Source organism: Ammospiza nelsoni, chromosome W (genome assembly GCF_027579445.1).
Source record: "Ammospiza nelsoni isolate bAmmNel1 chromosome W, bAmmNel1.pri, whole genome shotgun sequence".
Taxonomy (NCBI): Eukaryota; Metazoa; Chordata; class Aves; order Passeriformes; family Passerellidae; genus Ammospiza; species Ammospiza nelsoni.
The window spans coordinates 11,965,406-11,980,792 of NC_080668.1; the positions used below are offsets into that span (position 1 = coordinate 11,965,406).

Sequence of the window (15,387 nt, forward strand, 5' to 3'; positions counted from 1 at the left end):
GGGTCAAGGGTCCCAAATTCCTTGCCTCACCACCATCCAGTTGGATGCCTGTGCCCACAAGGTCCCAGACCCAAAGTAACCAGGTTGAATAGCCTTACGTCCCCGTCGTACAATGTCTTTGGGCAGATTACGGAGACTTTTGTATGTCAGGGACTCGATGATGATCGCAACCTCTGGCTCCCCTGTGGGTTGTGAGGGTCCTCCATTCTTATCCTTGTCTGGGTGCTCTGATTTCATCTTAGACTTGCTTGTTTCTTCAGGGGAGACTGCTACTGGCTGTGACTACCTTTGCAGTTCAGCTGGAACCTGGATGGATGTAACATCTGTGGGTTCCCCTGCTGCACTATTAGACTCTTCCTCTTTGAGGCAGGGGGGAGGGCTTCTTACCAGCTGGGGAAATATACTCCTTCAGCATCTGGCCTATCTCCTTCATCAGAAACCCCACCCAATCTGCGTGGTTCATTTCTGAGGTGGGCTGTGGGGCAGGGATGGGCTCTGGGGCAGCATCCATAGTCTCTGGGGTAGGTGTCAGGGTGGTTATCCAGGTTCATCTTCCCTTATCTCTGAATGCTAAATAGAACAGGAGTATCAGCAACATCAGCCATTGTATGATATCATTAGGGACCGTGTGTTTGAGGGCCTAAGTGTGATATTCATTTGTGAAGGACTGTGCTCAACTCCTCCCTTTCCCCTCAGCAGATACAACTCTCCACAGAAGCCTTCATTCAGTCATTCTTGTCTACTTTGATGGGTTTGGGGAATTCATTGTAAAGCTCCACTTTGGTTTCCTGTTTAAGTGCATTTCACGCAATCATCTGGAAAGTTTTTTCTACATTAACGGCCTCCTTGGCACTGATTTCAAAGTAGGGGATGTTGTTTTTACTGTAGCACCAGGCTTGTACCTGTTTTGTGGTGACTTATCTGTTTTCTAGGTCAATCTTGTTTCCCAGCACAAAAAAAGGAGTCCTCAGGATCTCTTGGACTGGCCTGAATGAGGAATTAATCCCTTGAGCTGTCTAGGGTTTTAAATGTGTTGGAGGCCATGACAGCAAACACCAGGATGCAGCAGTCTGCTCTCTTGTAGAAGGCAGCTCACAGAGACTGAAATTATTCTTGGAGTGCTATATCCTACATCTGCATTGTCACTAGCCTGTTATCCACCATGACCTCTTTTGTCAGGAAGCCTGCACCTATCGTAGCTTTGTAGTGGTTACTGAATTTCTTGTTTACATACTGGTTCATGTGTGATGTCTTTCCCATCCCAGAGTATTACCGCGTCCTGTGTGGGTCGCAGCTGGTGAGAGAGAGACGGTGAATCTTGTATCTTGATCAGAAGGCTTGATTTATTAATATATGATATAATACATTATTACTGTACTAATAGAATATAGAGATAGGTTTGCAGAGCTGCTAGCTAAGCTAAGAAGAGATAGAAAAGAAACCACAACAAAGTTGTGGCCAAGGACTCAGTCCCCTGGCTTGAACTGATGATTGGCTCTTAATTATAAACATAGAAAATGAGCCAATCAAGGTGAATCCTATTGCATTCCACAGCAGCTGATAACAATTGTTTACCTTCTCTTCGGGGGCCTCTGGCTCCCGAAGACACAGAAATGTGAAATAAAGGATTTCTGTGGAGAAATGTCTGCGACATCTCACCTTTCTAAATTGTATAAAAATAAAAGAAAAATGCTGATGTGGAATGAACAGGAAATTCCTTCACCTATAAAATATAGAATACCAACAATTCACTAAAACAATCCTACAATATAAGAAAATTGCAAGAAACAATGTAAAGAGAATTCAAGTCCATGCAGCTGAGTTTCAGGAACAGTCCATCAGCTGAAGTTGTTTCTTTTGGACATCTGAGAGTCCTTTTTGGTCCTGAAACAGCATAACACAATTTTAAATAATTTGAAACAATTTGAACAATTTTTAGAATGTCCTTTTCTGGCCCTTCAGTGCTTCAGCACTTCAGAGCTGCTGCCCGCCTATTTTCAATCTTTTTTATTTAATTTTTTTTTTTTTTTTTTTTTTTTTTTTTTTTTTTTTTTGATCGAAAAGCAAAAGAGCAGCAGCCGAGCAGAGCAATGCCAGAGAAGGAAAGGCCCTGGGGGCCCTGGCCCATACTGGACCAGGAACCCCAAAACTGGCTCACACAGGGGGACCCGGACCGGTAGGACAAACCAGAACCCCTAGAAACACAAGGAGGCCAAATGATGGCCCTGGCCCAGGAACCTCCTGAGCCCAGCATCCCAGGCCAAACCCATAAGGAAGGCTCTGCATTCCCGCGGGCCTGAACCTTGTTGCCAGCACAATGGCAGCACGGGTAGTGAGATGCTTCCTTTCCCCTAAACCACTGAGGCATGCCAGCAGCAGGGAAATAGAAGCTGCCCCGAGAATCTTCATCTCGGATCTGGGAATGTTTGTTTCCCACAGCATCACGGCACCACCCCCACTGGGCTGGGGACCAAAGGCAAAACTTTCGGGAGCCCCCTCCCCCTCGCCGCTAGGGCACAAGAGGGGCGGCGGCCTCCATGGGACAATCCCCGAAAAACCACCCCCCAAACCGCCGAGCTTGAAAGCCGGCAGCCGGACTGCCACAACAGTGAGCTGGCGGGCAGCCCCGGCCCCACTGAAGGAGAGGCCAGCCTCCGGGGCCGCTTCCTGGGGCGGGCCCGGGGCTGGCGGGCCGGCCATGGGGGGCACCGGGCCGGGGTGGGGGCCCGCGGGGCTGTGGGTGACGCCGGGGCTGGCCTGGAACGCGGCAGTGACTCTGGCCACGGAGGAGCCGGCCGAGGAGGGAATGACGCTGATCGTGGGATCCGCGGCGGGCTGCTCCGAGGGTCCCGCAGGTTCAACGGCGTTTTCAGCCCCATCCTGAACAGGAACTGTCTCGGCTGGAGGCGGCGGCAGACACGGCACGGGCAGCATCGGTGCTTGGAGAGACGGCGGAGCGTCGGTGTTGCTTAGCAACAGGTCAATCGCTGGAAGTGCTCTCTCTTCTGCCGTCTCCGACACAGGCTCTGGCGGGGGCAGGGAGGCCGATGAAACCGCGGGCGGGACCTCCTGGAGAGGCGGAGACGGGATCTCCTGGAGTGACGGCTCTAGCAGGGCCGTGGAGGAAACCTCGGAGACCGGTGCCGCCCCCATGTCTGAAGGCGGAGTCTGAGAGGCCGGCGCTGGCTTGAGCGGCCGCTCCCATCCCCCCGGAGAGAGAGAAGGGGGGGAAGGAGAAGGCTCCATCTGAGCATGTTCCGGAGCAAGAGTAAAAAAAACTTCTTCACGCCGCGAAGTTTCGCCCCCCCCCCGCCGTGAAGCAGGGGGGGCTGGGAAGAAAAATGTCCTCCCCCACCGCGTCTTCTGCCAAAGGTGGTGGAAACGGAGCTTGGCCATAACAATTAGAGATCCACTGAAAACAAGCTGCTCTGCGTTTCAGGACAGGGAAAAGCTTTATAAATGCTGGGTAGATAGAAGGCAACACGCGTCCCTTACTGAAGACGCGCTGGATAATCGAGTCCTTGCACTCCCAGACAAAAGCATCTAAAGCATATAAGACATCAGCAAAGAACCCAAAAAGCTTTGCCCATCGAAAGAATTCATAGATATCTGTTTTTGACAAAAAGAAACCGTCTTCCCTGCACCAATGTTTCCAGAGGGCTATTATTTTCTCCTCTGAAGGGGAGAATTGAATCTCTTCTGGCAAGGCATGGGTCTGCCATACAAACAGCCACAAGCTACGAAGGGCTGGTTCATCAGGGATAGAAAAGTGAACAGTACCTTTTGAAAGAGTCCAGCTTGCTCTGGCCAGCTCCACAGGTCTGCTGCTCTTTTCCATCATCTTTCCTGATGGTTTTCCAGAAGAAAGATTCTCTTTGTGGTCAGCCTTGGCTGTGAACTCTGTCCAAATCAGGATCTTCGGTTCTTCAGCTCCTGGCTTGAATCCACTTTCTGAGGTCACTTCAAAGCAACCATCAAATGCCACACATACAGGATTTTTACCCAGTGCAGCAATTTTGCTCCTCTGGTCTTATCAGATTAATTTTTGCTCTGACACGTCGGGTCACCAGATATTACCGCGTCCTGTGTGGGTCGCAGCTGGTGAGAGAGAGACGGTGAATCTTGTATCTTGATCAGAAGGCTTGATTTATTAATATATGATATAATACATTATTACTGTACTAATAGAATATAGAGATAGGTTTGCAGAGCTGCTAGCTAAGCTAAGAAGAGATAGAAAAGAAACCACAACAAAGTTGTGGCCAAGGACTCAGTCCCCTGGCTTGAACTGATGATTGGCTCTTAATTATAAACATAGAAAATGAGCCAATCAAGGTGAATCCTATTGCATTCCACAGCAGCTGATAACAATTGTTTACCTTCTCTTCGGGGGCCTCTGGCTCCCGAAAACACAGAAATGTGAAATAAAGGATTTCTGTGGAGAAATGTCTTCGACACCAGAGTCTCCAATAATGATGACTTTTAGTAACACTTTCTTCCTATGTCAGCTTTTACACTGGTGCATGTGCTGTGGCACCTGGCCTGAGACTTGCTGCCCTTTTACTCTTCTAAAAAATGGGTGTGATGTCTCCCTTTTTCCAATGACTGGGGACTTCACCTGACTACCATGACTTTTCAGATATCATGGGGAGTGGCGTGGCAACTAAATCAGCCAATTTGCTCAGGACTCTAGGATGCATCTCATCAGGTCCCATACACTTATGTACATTCAGGTTCCTCAGGTAGTCATGAACCTGATGTTTACTTACAGTGGGAAGGACTTTGCTCCCCTAGTCCCCATCCTGCTGTCCATCCACTCGAAAATTCAAAAATACATTCATGCATGTCATATGAGGAGAGGCTAAGAGACCTAGGACTCTTCAGCCTGTAAAAGAAAAGGCTGAAGGGGGAGGAATCTTAACAATGCATATAAATACCTGATGGGAGGAAATGAAGAAAAGGAAGCCAGACACTCTATTGCCCACTGACAGGACAAGAGGCAATGGGCAGACATTTAAAAAAAATTAAGTCCATCTGAACACAAGAAAACACTTTTTACTGTGAGGGTGACCAAATTCTGTAACAGGCTGTCCAGAGAGGTTGTGGAGTTCATAGGTAAGAATATTCAAAACCTGACTGGACATGGTCCTGAGCAACCTGCTCTAGGTGGCCTTGCTTGGGGGCAGGGAGGGAGGGAAGTTGGATGGGGTTGTAGTAGGTGATCTTAAAAGGTCCTTTCAAATGTCAACCATTCTTGCATGCCACCTGTGAACAGGTCAGTCATGGAAATGAGCCTAGAAGTCTCTAAAAGCACAAGCTAAAGGGGTAGTGGTTTTCATTTCAGAAGTTCCAGGTTCAATCCCTGTAGACAATCCAATTAAGGGTACTTGTCATCAGTAAATACCCATCAATTGTGACATTGGGAAGCATTTAAAAAAAACCCCAAACCAACAGAAAAATAAGACAACCATTTTCATCATGGACTTTGTTTCAAAGTCTGTTTAAAGACTCTGATCTAAAATCAGTGGTTACAGCTCTTACCAGCTATAGGATCCATGGTTTCTCTATTGCTTGGAGAATATGAACTCTGAGAAGATGAAAGCCCACTGCTGGAACTGCTAGTAAAGTGCATGTTTGATCTACGTGCACGGGGGCCTCCCAAACCTCGGCCTGGATGAAACATTCTACGTACGTGCCGAACGCCACTAGATTCATCATAATCAAGCAGTTAAGAAAAGTCTATTGCTATCAACTATTAAACAGCAAGAACATTTACTAGATTGAATAATTGGGCAACACATTCCTCATTCATAAAACAGTGATTCAACTTTATAAGTGAATAATAAGTAATTATAGCTATGGTGCCAGTCAGATCTATAGATGTGAACTCAAGGCACCCAGGGCTCCTTGCGCCAAATTCATCGTTCCCAGGCTTTTTATCATGTTTAAAAAAATCTCAGGATGCATTTTATGCCTTTTGGATTAAAGTTTTTACTAGGTAATGCTACAACTGATGATGCATATTCAGCAGAACATATTGCTCAATAGACAAGGATTTTAACATCAAAATTGGGAAAGGCATTTAAGTACTGAAAATTATCTACAAAATTTTATTGCTATTCTTACCACACAAATGTGTTCTCCCAAGACAGTCTAGGTAAAGCTTCCTTTTACCTTAAGAAGCAGTAGTGCAATTAACTACTAAGCTAGGAAATAATGTACTTATACATATAATATTTTTCCAATTTCAAAAACAGTAGCTTTAGCTCACCTTATCTCCAATTTTCTTATTTTCAAAAAAAGCATGTTTATCACTTGTATAAAATCTATTATCTGCAGCAGACTGGTGTCCAATGTCTTATTCCACAATGCACAGTTATGGTGTAGAATTCATTTCCTCACAATATCACTGAATTGAAAAATTTAAGACTGAAAAATTAAGATTTCTTTTGGCAAGTAAGAATATCCAATTACTATAATAAATACTTTCAGGAAGAATTGACTCTTTTAAATCTATTATACTATAGAGCATAAAACATTTCACTTTCAGGATTTAGGAGGGGGAGAAAATGTCCTTTGGGACAAAATATAGTTGTCTAGCACAGATTGGTTTGTTCTTCCTCTGAATCTGTTGATACTGGATACTAGTAGTGACAGAACATAGTCACTAATATTTTACTGATTGACTGCTTCTCTCAGGCAGTTTGGGAAGCTTTCCATAGCTACATCTGACAGAGAAATGCCCCAATTCTGGCCTTTTTAAAAAGTAAACTTGGAAAATAAGATAACTAGAACATCCTTAATATAAATACTTGGAAAAATTCCAGCCTTGGCCTCATTTCAAAAAGTATCATAGTAGCTTGCTAACTGTACCTTTCAAAGTGTTTTCAAGAAAAATAACATTATTTGAATATACTAGTCAAGAGTATACTGATGTCTCACCCAACTATGCTGGGGTTAAAAAAAGCATTTGGAACTCTTAACTCATTGCAAACATATACTGAAAACAACCAAGCTAGAACCATTTACAAGGTCAAGACTAAAGCCATGTTTTAAACAGTAAAACAGTTGAAAATTGTTTAGGAAAGAAATTGGAATTTAAAGAGCTGTCCAGAGTCTCCAGGGATAAAGGTAGTATCTTGCAACATCTGCATGGAATTCTTCACAAGAAATACGTGTAGCCATTTAAAACGGCTTTAAATACCCTCCTAACTGCTACACAGAAGACTATATCTATCCTTTCCTAAGCTGATAGCAACTGGGCAGGGGGAAATCTCTCCCCTATTTCTTTTTTTTTTAGTCTTAGCTGTCAGAAGATGTGAAATAGCACCCAACATGGAACAACTAGTCCAGAAACTCTCAATTTTTGTGAACTTGGCAACACTGATTGCTAAAGTAATGTTATATGGAAACTTTTACATGCATTTCCTATAATTATTTATAGACTCTCCCCATCAGTTTTGTGATGACTGACACTGCGGCTTTACTCAGTAACTGAAAAGATTATTCTGATTTCTTTAGCTCTTATGCAGCTAGTAATAGGAGTGTGAAGAAACTGACAGTTTGAGCTCTTCGGTCATTGACAGTAGTTATAGCACTGCAATTTGCAGTTAACAAAGATAGCCCTAATCCCATGGAAGTCTCCTGATAGGTCTTCTAGTTATATTTTTTAAAAAGTCAATAAATAAGAGGCTGCAACTACCCTATTGAAATATAGTAATAAAACTAATCAAACATTTAAGATCCCTCAATTTCAAAGTTCAACGTATTCTCTAACACATATGCTTTTAGTGAAATCTGCTTTCAGTCTTGTAATTATCTATAAAACACTACTGCATCTGGATTGCTGCTTTCCCAGACACAAAATGGCATCAGAAGTAATGGCCAAGAAGGGTAAAAATTGCAGAAAGAAGCAGCTGGGCATCAGAAAGATCTTTAAAAGCTTTCGCTATCAGAAATAAAACAAAAACACACACCCACATTGTCAAGCAACACCTAAAGCCTATTCACAGTCTGATGGAGATTTTTTATATATATATATATATATATATATATATATATACACACACATTAAAAATTCAGATGTATAGTTCCCCTATAACTAAACACCAATTCTAAAAAAAAGCTACACTGATGGAGCCACTTGACTACATAAGTCAGAACAAGTAGTTACAGCTATCATAAGGAACAGTCTATCCCTTTTCCCTCAACTTAAGAAAGGATATTAAATCTCTAGGAGCTCTGTGTTCCAGTGTAAGATGAGCTGCAAAGTCATCTGTGACATGATTAGGATCCCCTCCAGGTAATGCTGCACATATTGGACAGATCTGAAAAAACAAAGTGAGAAAAAAAAACCAAACACAGCCAAATTTACACAAATCACAAAACACAATTTAGAGTTGATCACGACATGGATTCTTATACTTTAAATATCACATTCTAATCCTACACCTAAACAGACACAATTTAAAACAGTAAATGTGTTCAAACACAGCTGTTAATTGTAGAATCTTTTTAAGTCTCACTTTTCCTTGTAATTATGCTTTTAATAATACCATGGAAACCAAAAAGTAAAATTTTCAAATCCTATCTACAATGTTTCAGCTTTCAATATTGTCTTTATGTGTCAATTCCAAAACAGACAGTAGGTCTAATTGCACAGGATTACTGCTTGAATGTACCTACATATGACATTATCAAGTTCATTTACTGCTCTTTGACTTCTCACGAACTTCTCATTCATCTCATCAGTGAAGTGTAGGAAGGAGAATGAAACCAGATGTGAACATTCATTAAAGTATCCCAACTGAGACCACCCACTGCAATAACACAAGTAGAAATTTGGCAGAGAAACTCCTTATTCCTACCAAGTATTTTGAGAGATAGCATTATGGTTTTGTTTTTCTCTTAAACTTAAACTCACATTTAAGAAAAGTCTAGGGACACTTACTACCATAACAATCTTCATTTACTATTTTGATTTTTCCCCCTAATGACTGCAACCATCTGAGAGAAGCATTCCTTAAAAGTCCTTTGCAACAGTTTTGCAGGCCAGCCTTCAAGCTTGACAGATCACATGTTAATAAGCCAGAAAGGAGAAACTTTGATACAGTATATGCTAGGTTTGAACTACTCTTGCAAGGATATCAACCTGGACTTTGCAACTGATAAGGCTGTAAATTAGCGGGGAGACTCCAGACTGGAAGGGGTGAGAGAATCATTAGAACCATACGAACCTATAAGAGAAATGCAGGGGGAAGGGAGAGCCAGGAGGAACAAAGGGGAGGGTAGACACAAATGTGTATAAAGTGGACTGATCACATGTAAAACAGAGGTGGTCAGTATGTTTATCTGATTGAGCCTGATCACCATAGTCTGCCCTGTCTTCCTATATCTTCTTATTAAATTTTAACAATCTCTGCATAATGTCACTAGTCTATCCCATGTGTATGTATGCTGTGAGGACTAAGTGCCAGCTACTGGTGAGACTTGTGTATGTATGAAGAAAAAATTGGTGCCAGATACTGGAGTCAGACTAGGGCTGTAGGTGTCTCCGCGGCCTGTGGTGTCAGCTACTGGAACAAGTATCAGTAGCTGGAGGGGCCATACCTGTTTAGACCTAGGGTGGGTACTACAAACTTTGTACTTGGAGTGCCTGCAGCTGGGGGAGCTGTCATAAGTGTATTTGGTGCCAACTACTCCAGTCAGACCAGAGGTGCAGGCACCCCTGGCCTGTGGTGCTGGCTACTGGACTGAGTGGGGTCTTAAGATCAGCTACCAGAGTGAGTCATGGTCTCTGCCTCCAGCCACTGGGGCAGGAACGGTATGTGTCCCAAAACACAGCTAACAGGAGAAATCAGTATGAGTGAGGGGTCCAGCACTGGTAGCTGAAGCAGGACAACCAGTCACAGCCCATGTGGTGCCTGGTGTCAGCTGCTGGGGAAAAGGGAGTGGTTGCCTGCATCTTCCCCAAACCTGGTGTGCATGTGTATTGGCTAGGAAACTTCAATCTGGACCTAGCAAATGAGTAGAGAAGAATCTCAAGTCTAGGCAGGAGTATTAAGCAGGCAAGAGTCTGTGCTAGTATGCCCAGGGGGACTTGTCAATGTGGAGCGTTTGTGAGATGAGTGCATAAGTGTTTGCAAGTGAGCATCAAGCTGGACTAGCTGGCAAATAGGAGACCTGTGAAGCAGGTAAGAGTGCCTGGAATCCAGGCAGGGGTACTGGACAAAGAGGGCCATGCCAGGACTCAAGGGATCACAGTGAACATATGTGTGCTTGTGAATCTAGAGAGCATCATGTACCTTCACTAGCAGCAACCTTTTATCTCTACCAGATGAAGAGGAAGGAGGGAACTTGGCAGCCCATACTTATGTTTTATGCAAGTCCTATGTGTAGGTGCTATTGAAGGCAGAACTGTGTTTGTGGTCATCTGTGTGATGGGCCATGTGTCAGTGTCCTCTGTGAGTGTACAGGTCTCCAAAATATGTGCTCGTCTTGAGTAGTGGCTGAACCTGCAAACAGGAAAGTGGCAGCTGCATCCCTCAGTCTGAACATGGGCCTTATGTCCCCAGGCTGGGCTTCAGCAGCTGAGCAGAAGGGAGTCCTGAGCTGGATAAGGCAGCCATGCTTTTAACATCCCTTAAAATTAACAGATCACCATATTACTTGGAATGAAATCCAGGATATTATTAAAAAGCCTTTAGCTAGTTAGCCTCCAAACATCACACTTGACAGTTTCTGGATATGTTCCCTTATTACCATCACCTCCCTATGTATGCAGGTATACTGGTTTTGGATGGGATAGAGGTAAATTTCTTCATAGTAGCCCATATATTGCTATGCTTTGGCTTTGTGACCAAAGGAGTGTTGATAATACATCAATGTTTTAGCTATTGCTGAACAGTTCTCAAACATCATCAAGACCTTTTGTCTCTCACACTGCTCCAACAACAGGTAGACTGGGGATGTACAAGTAGTTGGGAGGGGACACAGCTGAGACAGCTGATCCAAACTTACCAAAGGGATATTCCATACCATATGCCATCATGCTTAGCAATAAAAAACACAGGGAAGAAAGGAGGATGGTTCAGAGTTACAGTGTTTGTCTTCCCAAGAAATCATTACATGTGATGGAGCCCTGCATTCTTGGAGATGGCTAAACATCTGCCTGCCAATGGGAAGGAATGAATTAATTCCTTATTTTGCTTTGCTTGCATAGGCAGATTTTGATTTCCCTATTATCTCAACCCACAGGTTTTTGCACTTTTACCCTCCTTATTCTCTCCCCCCTCTGCCATCCCATCCCCCTAGGGGCAGGGGAGAAGTGAGCAAGTAGCTGTGTATGCCGGTTGCCAGCTGGGATTAAACTGTTGGAGAATTTTGCTCAGACATGGCTTGAAGGAAAAAAGGGCCATGAAAATATACAGCTGATGGAAAAGGCAGTTGTAAGCAGCAGTTCCCAAGCCTGTTTCTGTAAATAATAAGGTTCTCAGGCACATTTCTATAAACAGCAGAGTTCTCAGGCCGTTTTTTCATAACAGGTAAACATTCTGTCCTTGGCTGTTACGGAAAGCAAAAGTGACAAACATGGAGGCCTTGAGAACCATTCATATCAGGGTGAGAACACAAATCTTGGTTTCAATAACAAACCACAGGTATTGAAAACAAAAGGAGGGATTAATGTTTAATCTGTAACCTGTGATGAGCTCGGGTTTTGCAATATGTATGAGCTTAATTAACACTGTTATAAAATGTGCCTGGTGGATCAATAAATCGGAGTTCGATGCTGCTCAGAGGATGGGTCGTCTCCCTTCGCTTCAACATTAAACCATGACCAGTATTTTTGGCATGCAACCTAGGACTCAAAGGGTTTGAGATAATGACAGATTTGACCAGAGCATATTAGAGGAAACATAGAATTATTATAGCTGTTTAACCACTGCTGACCATAGTATTAACTTTTCTGTTCTCACTATTACTTTATCTGATCTGTGCCATGCTCCCTTTTTTACTGTACACATTAAAGACTTTTTGGCTTGAGAAGACAACAGGAGCTGTCCCCATGGCCAACAGAGCCAGTTCCAATCAGCTCAAAGGCAGACTTGTCCCTGGCTAAAGCTGAGCCAATCAGTGATGGTGGTAGCATCTCTGTAATAATATATTTAAGAAAGTAAAAAAAACTGCACAGCAGCAGCTGTGAAAGAGGAGTGAGGAAATATGAGAAAAGTAACCCTCCAGACACCAAGGTCAGTAGAGAAGGAGGGGGAAGAGGTGCTATAGGCAGTAGAGATTCCCCTGCAGCCAGTGGAGAAGACCATGGTGACACAGGTTGTCCCCCTTCAGCCCTTGAAGGATCTCACATCAGATCAGGTGGATGTGCTCTGAAGAAAGCTGCAGGAAATGTTGAGGAGCTGAGTAATGCCCCTCTTTATCCTGACCAATTATCATTTTGCCATATTTTCTACCCATCCTGTTGCTGGGGAGGGAGGTGAGAGAGAAGAACTTGATGGGCATCTGGCAGCCAGCCAAGGTTGACCCACCTTTCACATCAGTCTAGTTGCTGCCTTACTGAATACAAAATGAATCTGCTAAATGTGACTGAGTAGCAGAAAAGTGATGTCTTCATTCTGAAACTTGATTCAAAGGTGATATCTGATCGCATTTCTTACCATTTTCAGACCTGCAACCCTAAAAAAAACCCCTCTGCCTGAATTCTGCTTTTGAAACCCAATATCAACAGTAACTATCATCCATCTGAATATGTCCTGCATTTCTGACCATTATCCTTAATCACTTGATGGAGAAATAATAATAACTCCAGTTTTAAATCTAAAAATGAAAACTATATAGACCAGTAATTCATATGTTTTTAGGGAAGACCAAGACACTTGAGTCTCAGAACAGACTGACCAGTTGTGAGAGACTGGAGGACATTGCTGGCTCAAAACATTTTGGGTGCGTGTGTGAGGGGAAGGAACAGGTCGGGCCTTGCCTTTGGTGAGGCGATGCACTGTCCCGCACACCCCACTCTCCCTGGGCCTGTATCCCAGCCCCACAATGGCTGCCAATCACTAGCACACTGGAGGCAATGCTCCACATCTCATCCCTGGAGCCTCAATCTAGCCCCAGAGTGGCCAGATGACCAGAAGTCCCACCTGAGGGAAGGGCCCAGGAAAGCCAAAGGGTACTTAAACCAAAGCATGAGGAGAGCACACATCTTGACCCTACCTCGTCTTGGAATTTCTATCAGCTGAACACTGCTGGAACCAGGAGTGTCAGCTATGTTTGTTCTTTTCTATATTTATTCTCTTTCTCTTTCTCCTAATTCCCTCTTCTTGGAGTTTTGACTAACTTAAAATCAAATGGGCTTGGAGTTTGCTAAGTTGAATGGACTGAAGTTAATGCTTTGTGAAATGCTTTATGTTGATTGAATGCTGCTCTAAACTTTTACCAAAGTTCCCTGATTTTGTGAAGTTGCCAGTAACGTTTTTTTGTTGTTGTTGTTGTTTTGACCTCTTGAGAATATCTTGATGGTATTTCTCCTGTGCATCTAACTCAGAGTACATGAAAAACCGTAAGCCCTTTTAAGAGGCTTGTCAAGAGAGTTTTTTGGGGGGGGTCTTACACCAGTTTTAAGTCTTCCACTACTCCTTGATATAAGGCCCTTAGCAGGTGCTAAGGGGAGAGATTGTCCTTCTCCCATATAAGTTCTCAAAAAAAATTTCTTCAAGCATGCACATATCTATAGGGATCTACAACAAAAATAACTAGACAACAGTTCCCTGAATGTCCTTCTGTAATCATACATTCCTCAGGCATAAACAGTATTCACACACAAATATGAATATATTCCCTACTGCTGGAAAGATGCCCAAATTTCTTGGTCAAGAATTTAACTTAGGATTGATAACACACATAACTGTTGAATTAGTGAAGTGGGTGTTAGAATAAATACAAAACATACACCTGCACCATAAAGGGAAATCTAAAAACAAGGCTACGAACTTTCCTAAAAAGAAAATTGTCTGAACAAAAAGCAGTGCAAGCATGTAGTTTCTCAACACTGTAATGAGGGTTGAGAACAAACTATTTCTAAGAGTATCAAAATCCAAGTTATTTATTATTTTATTGTTTCAATAGCAAAGAAGTCACCTTGCATTTCAGAAAAATTTCAGACCTTCTGGCACAAGCAACAGTAACATCTAGATGTAGACTTGAGAAGACTTGAGGAGAATGCTTACTGACAAAAACAAAAGCAAAATACTGTTGCAGTAGGCTATTTATATGGTATGTAATTGCTCTGCATCAATGGTCACTGTTGAAATCATCAGAAAAAATCAAGTGGAAGGGTTGAGGGAAACAGCAGGAGCCACTTTATTAAAAACCCCCAATATACTGAAAATCAATATATCAATATTTTAAAAAGTTTTATTTTTACAAAGGTTTAACCTTTTCTGTAACATCGGGATTTAGTGGCCTGCACAGCAAGGACCCAGGGACTCGGCTGCAAAACTGACAGACTGATGAGGGAGTGTTGTGAGAAATTCTAGAGAGAGGTAAAGGTGATGATGTAGGCACTGTTAATAGCTCAAGGAGTCTATAGGGAAAACACCAGCATAGCGTGTATGTATGCTACATACCTTCCTGGTCAGCATTCAAATTACCACATACTTCAAGAAAAAAAACACCTTATTTTCTGGATATTTTCATATACTTTCACTGTAATTTCAAAACAACGCTGAAGCGGCTTACCACCTCTGTTGATGTTTCTGCATGTTCAGAAGCAACATGTTCCTGAAGAGATGTTTCTGTATAACCCATCTTTCCACAATAAGGACAAGTAAAGGACTGTGGCTGCTCTACAGAGAAAGCTTCTCCACCATAATACAAATCTGGAAAAAGATGATATTTTAGGAATGGCTCTTTTCAAGCAGGATAGCTCATTATTTAAATAACTTCTGTATATATACACTTGCGTACATGTAATCACTGGCAATTTCATTAACTAATTAATCAAAATAAACATTTTCCTTCTGCACAAAGTGTAAATGCCAATACTATAAAGCTGTTCAATGACTCGACTTCCAAAAAAATAAACAGACTACATGATTTTTACACTAGCAAACAACATGGCTCTTCCTGAATGTTAGAAAACTAAGTCTGAACCATCATTTTTCTCCCCATCCTTGTTTTTACCATAGGTGAGCTTGCATTACAGGTAAAATCACTGTAGATGCATTGTGCTCTCACAGCAAATCTATGTTAAATACTGTAATTCAAAATGACTCGGTGACACCAGCACTTCATATGTTGATATTGGTGCCATAGCTGAACCAGTGTTTAACAATATGGGGAGCTAATCCCTGGCTAAATGAATCATCTTCT

General features: G+C 42.7%; 2 protein-coding genes and 1 pseudogene across 3 annotated transcripts in view; 1 reads left to right on the forward strand and 2 right to left on the reverse strand.

Annotated features, from left to right (window-relative positions):
- The window catches only part of LOC132086183 (E3 ubiquitin-protein ligase KCMF1-like), a 147,069-nt gene that overhangs the window by 54,276 nt on the left and 77,406 nt on the right, over positions 1-15,387 (forward strand). The window lies entirely within an intron of this gene.
- On the reverse strand, positions 693-4,813 carry LOC132086093 (ras-related protein Rab-7a-like; annotated as a pseudogene).
- On the reverse strand, positions 4,803-14,889 carry LOC132086184 (E3 ubiquitin-protein ligase KCMF1-like). The gene is made up of 4 exons (XM_059491657.1): positions 14,755-14,889; positions 8,237-8,327; positions 5,542-5,727; positions 4,803-4,900 (listed from the first exon to the last, which is right to left on the reverse strand). The coding sequence occupies exons 1-4, from the start codon at positions 14,821-14,823 to the stop codon at positions 4,881-4,883; spliced, it is 366 nt and encodes a 121-aa protein (XP_059347640.1). The 5' UTR covers positions 14,824-14,889; the 3' UTR covers positions 4,803-4,880.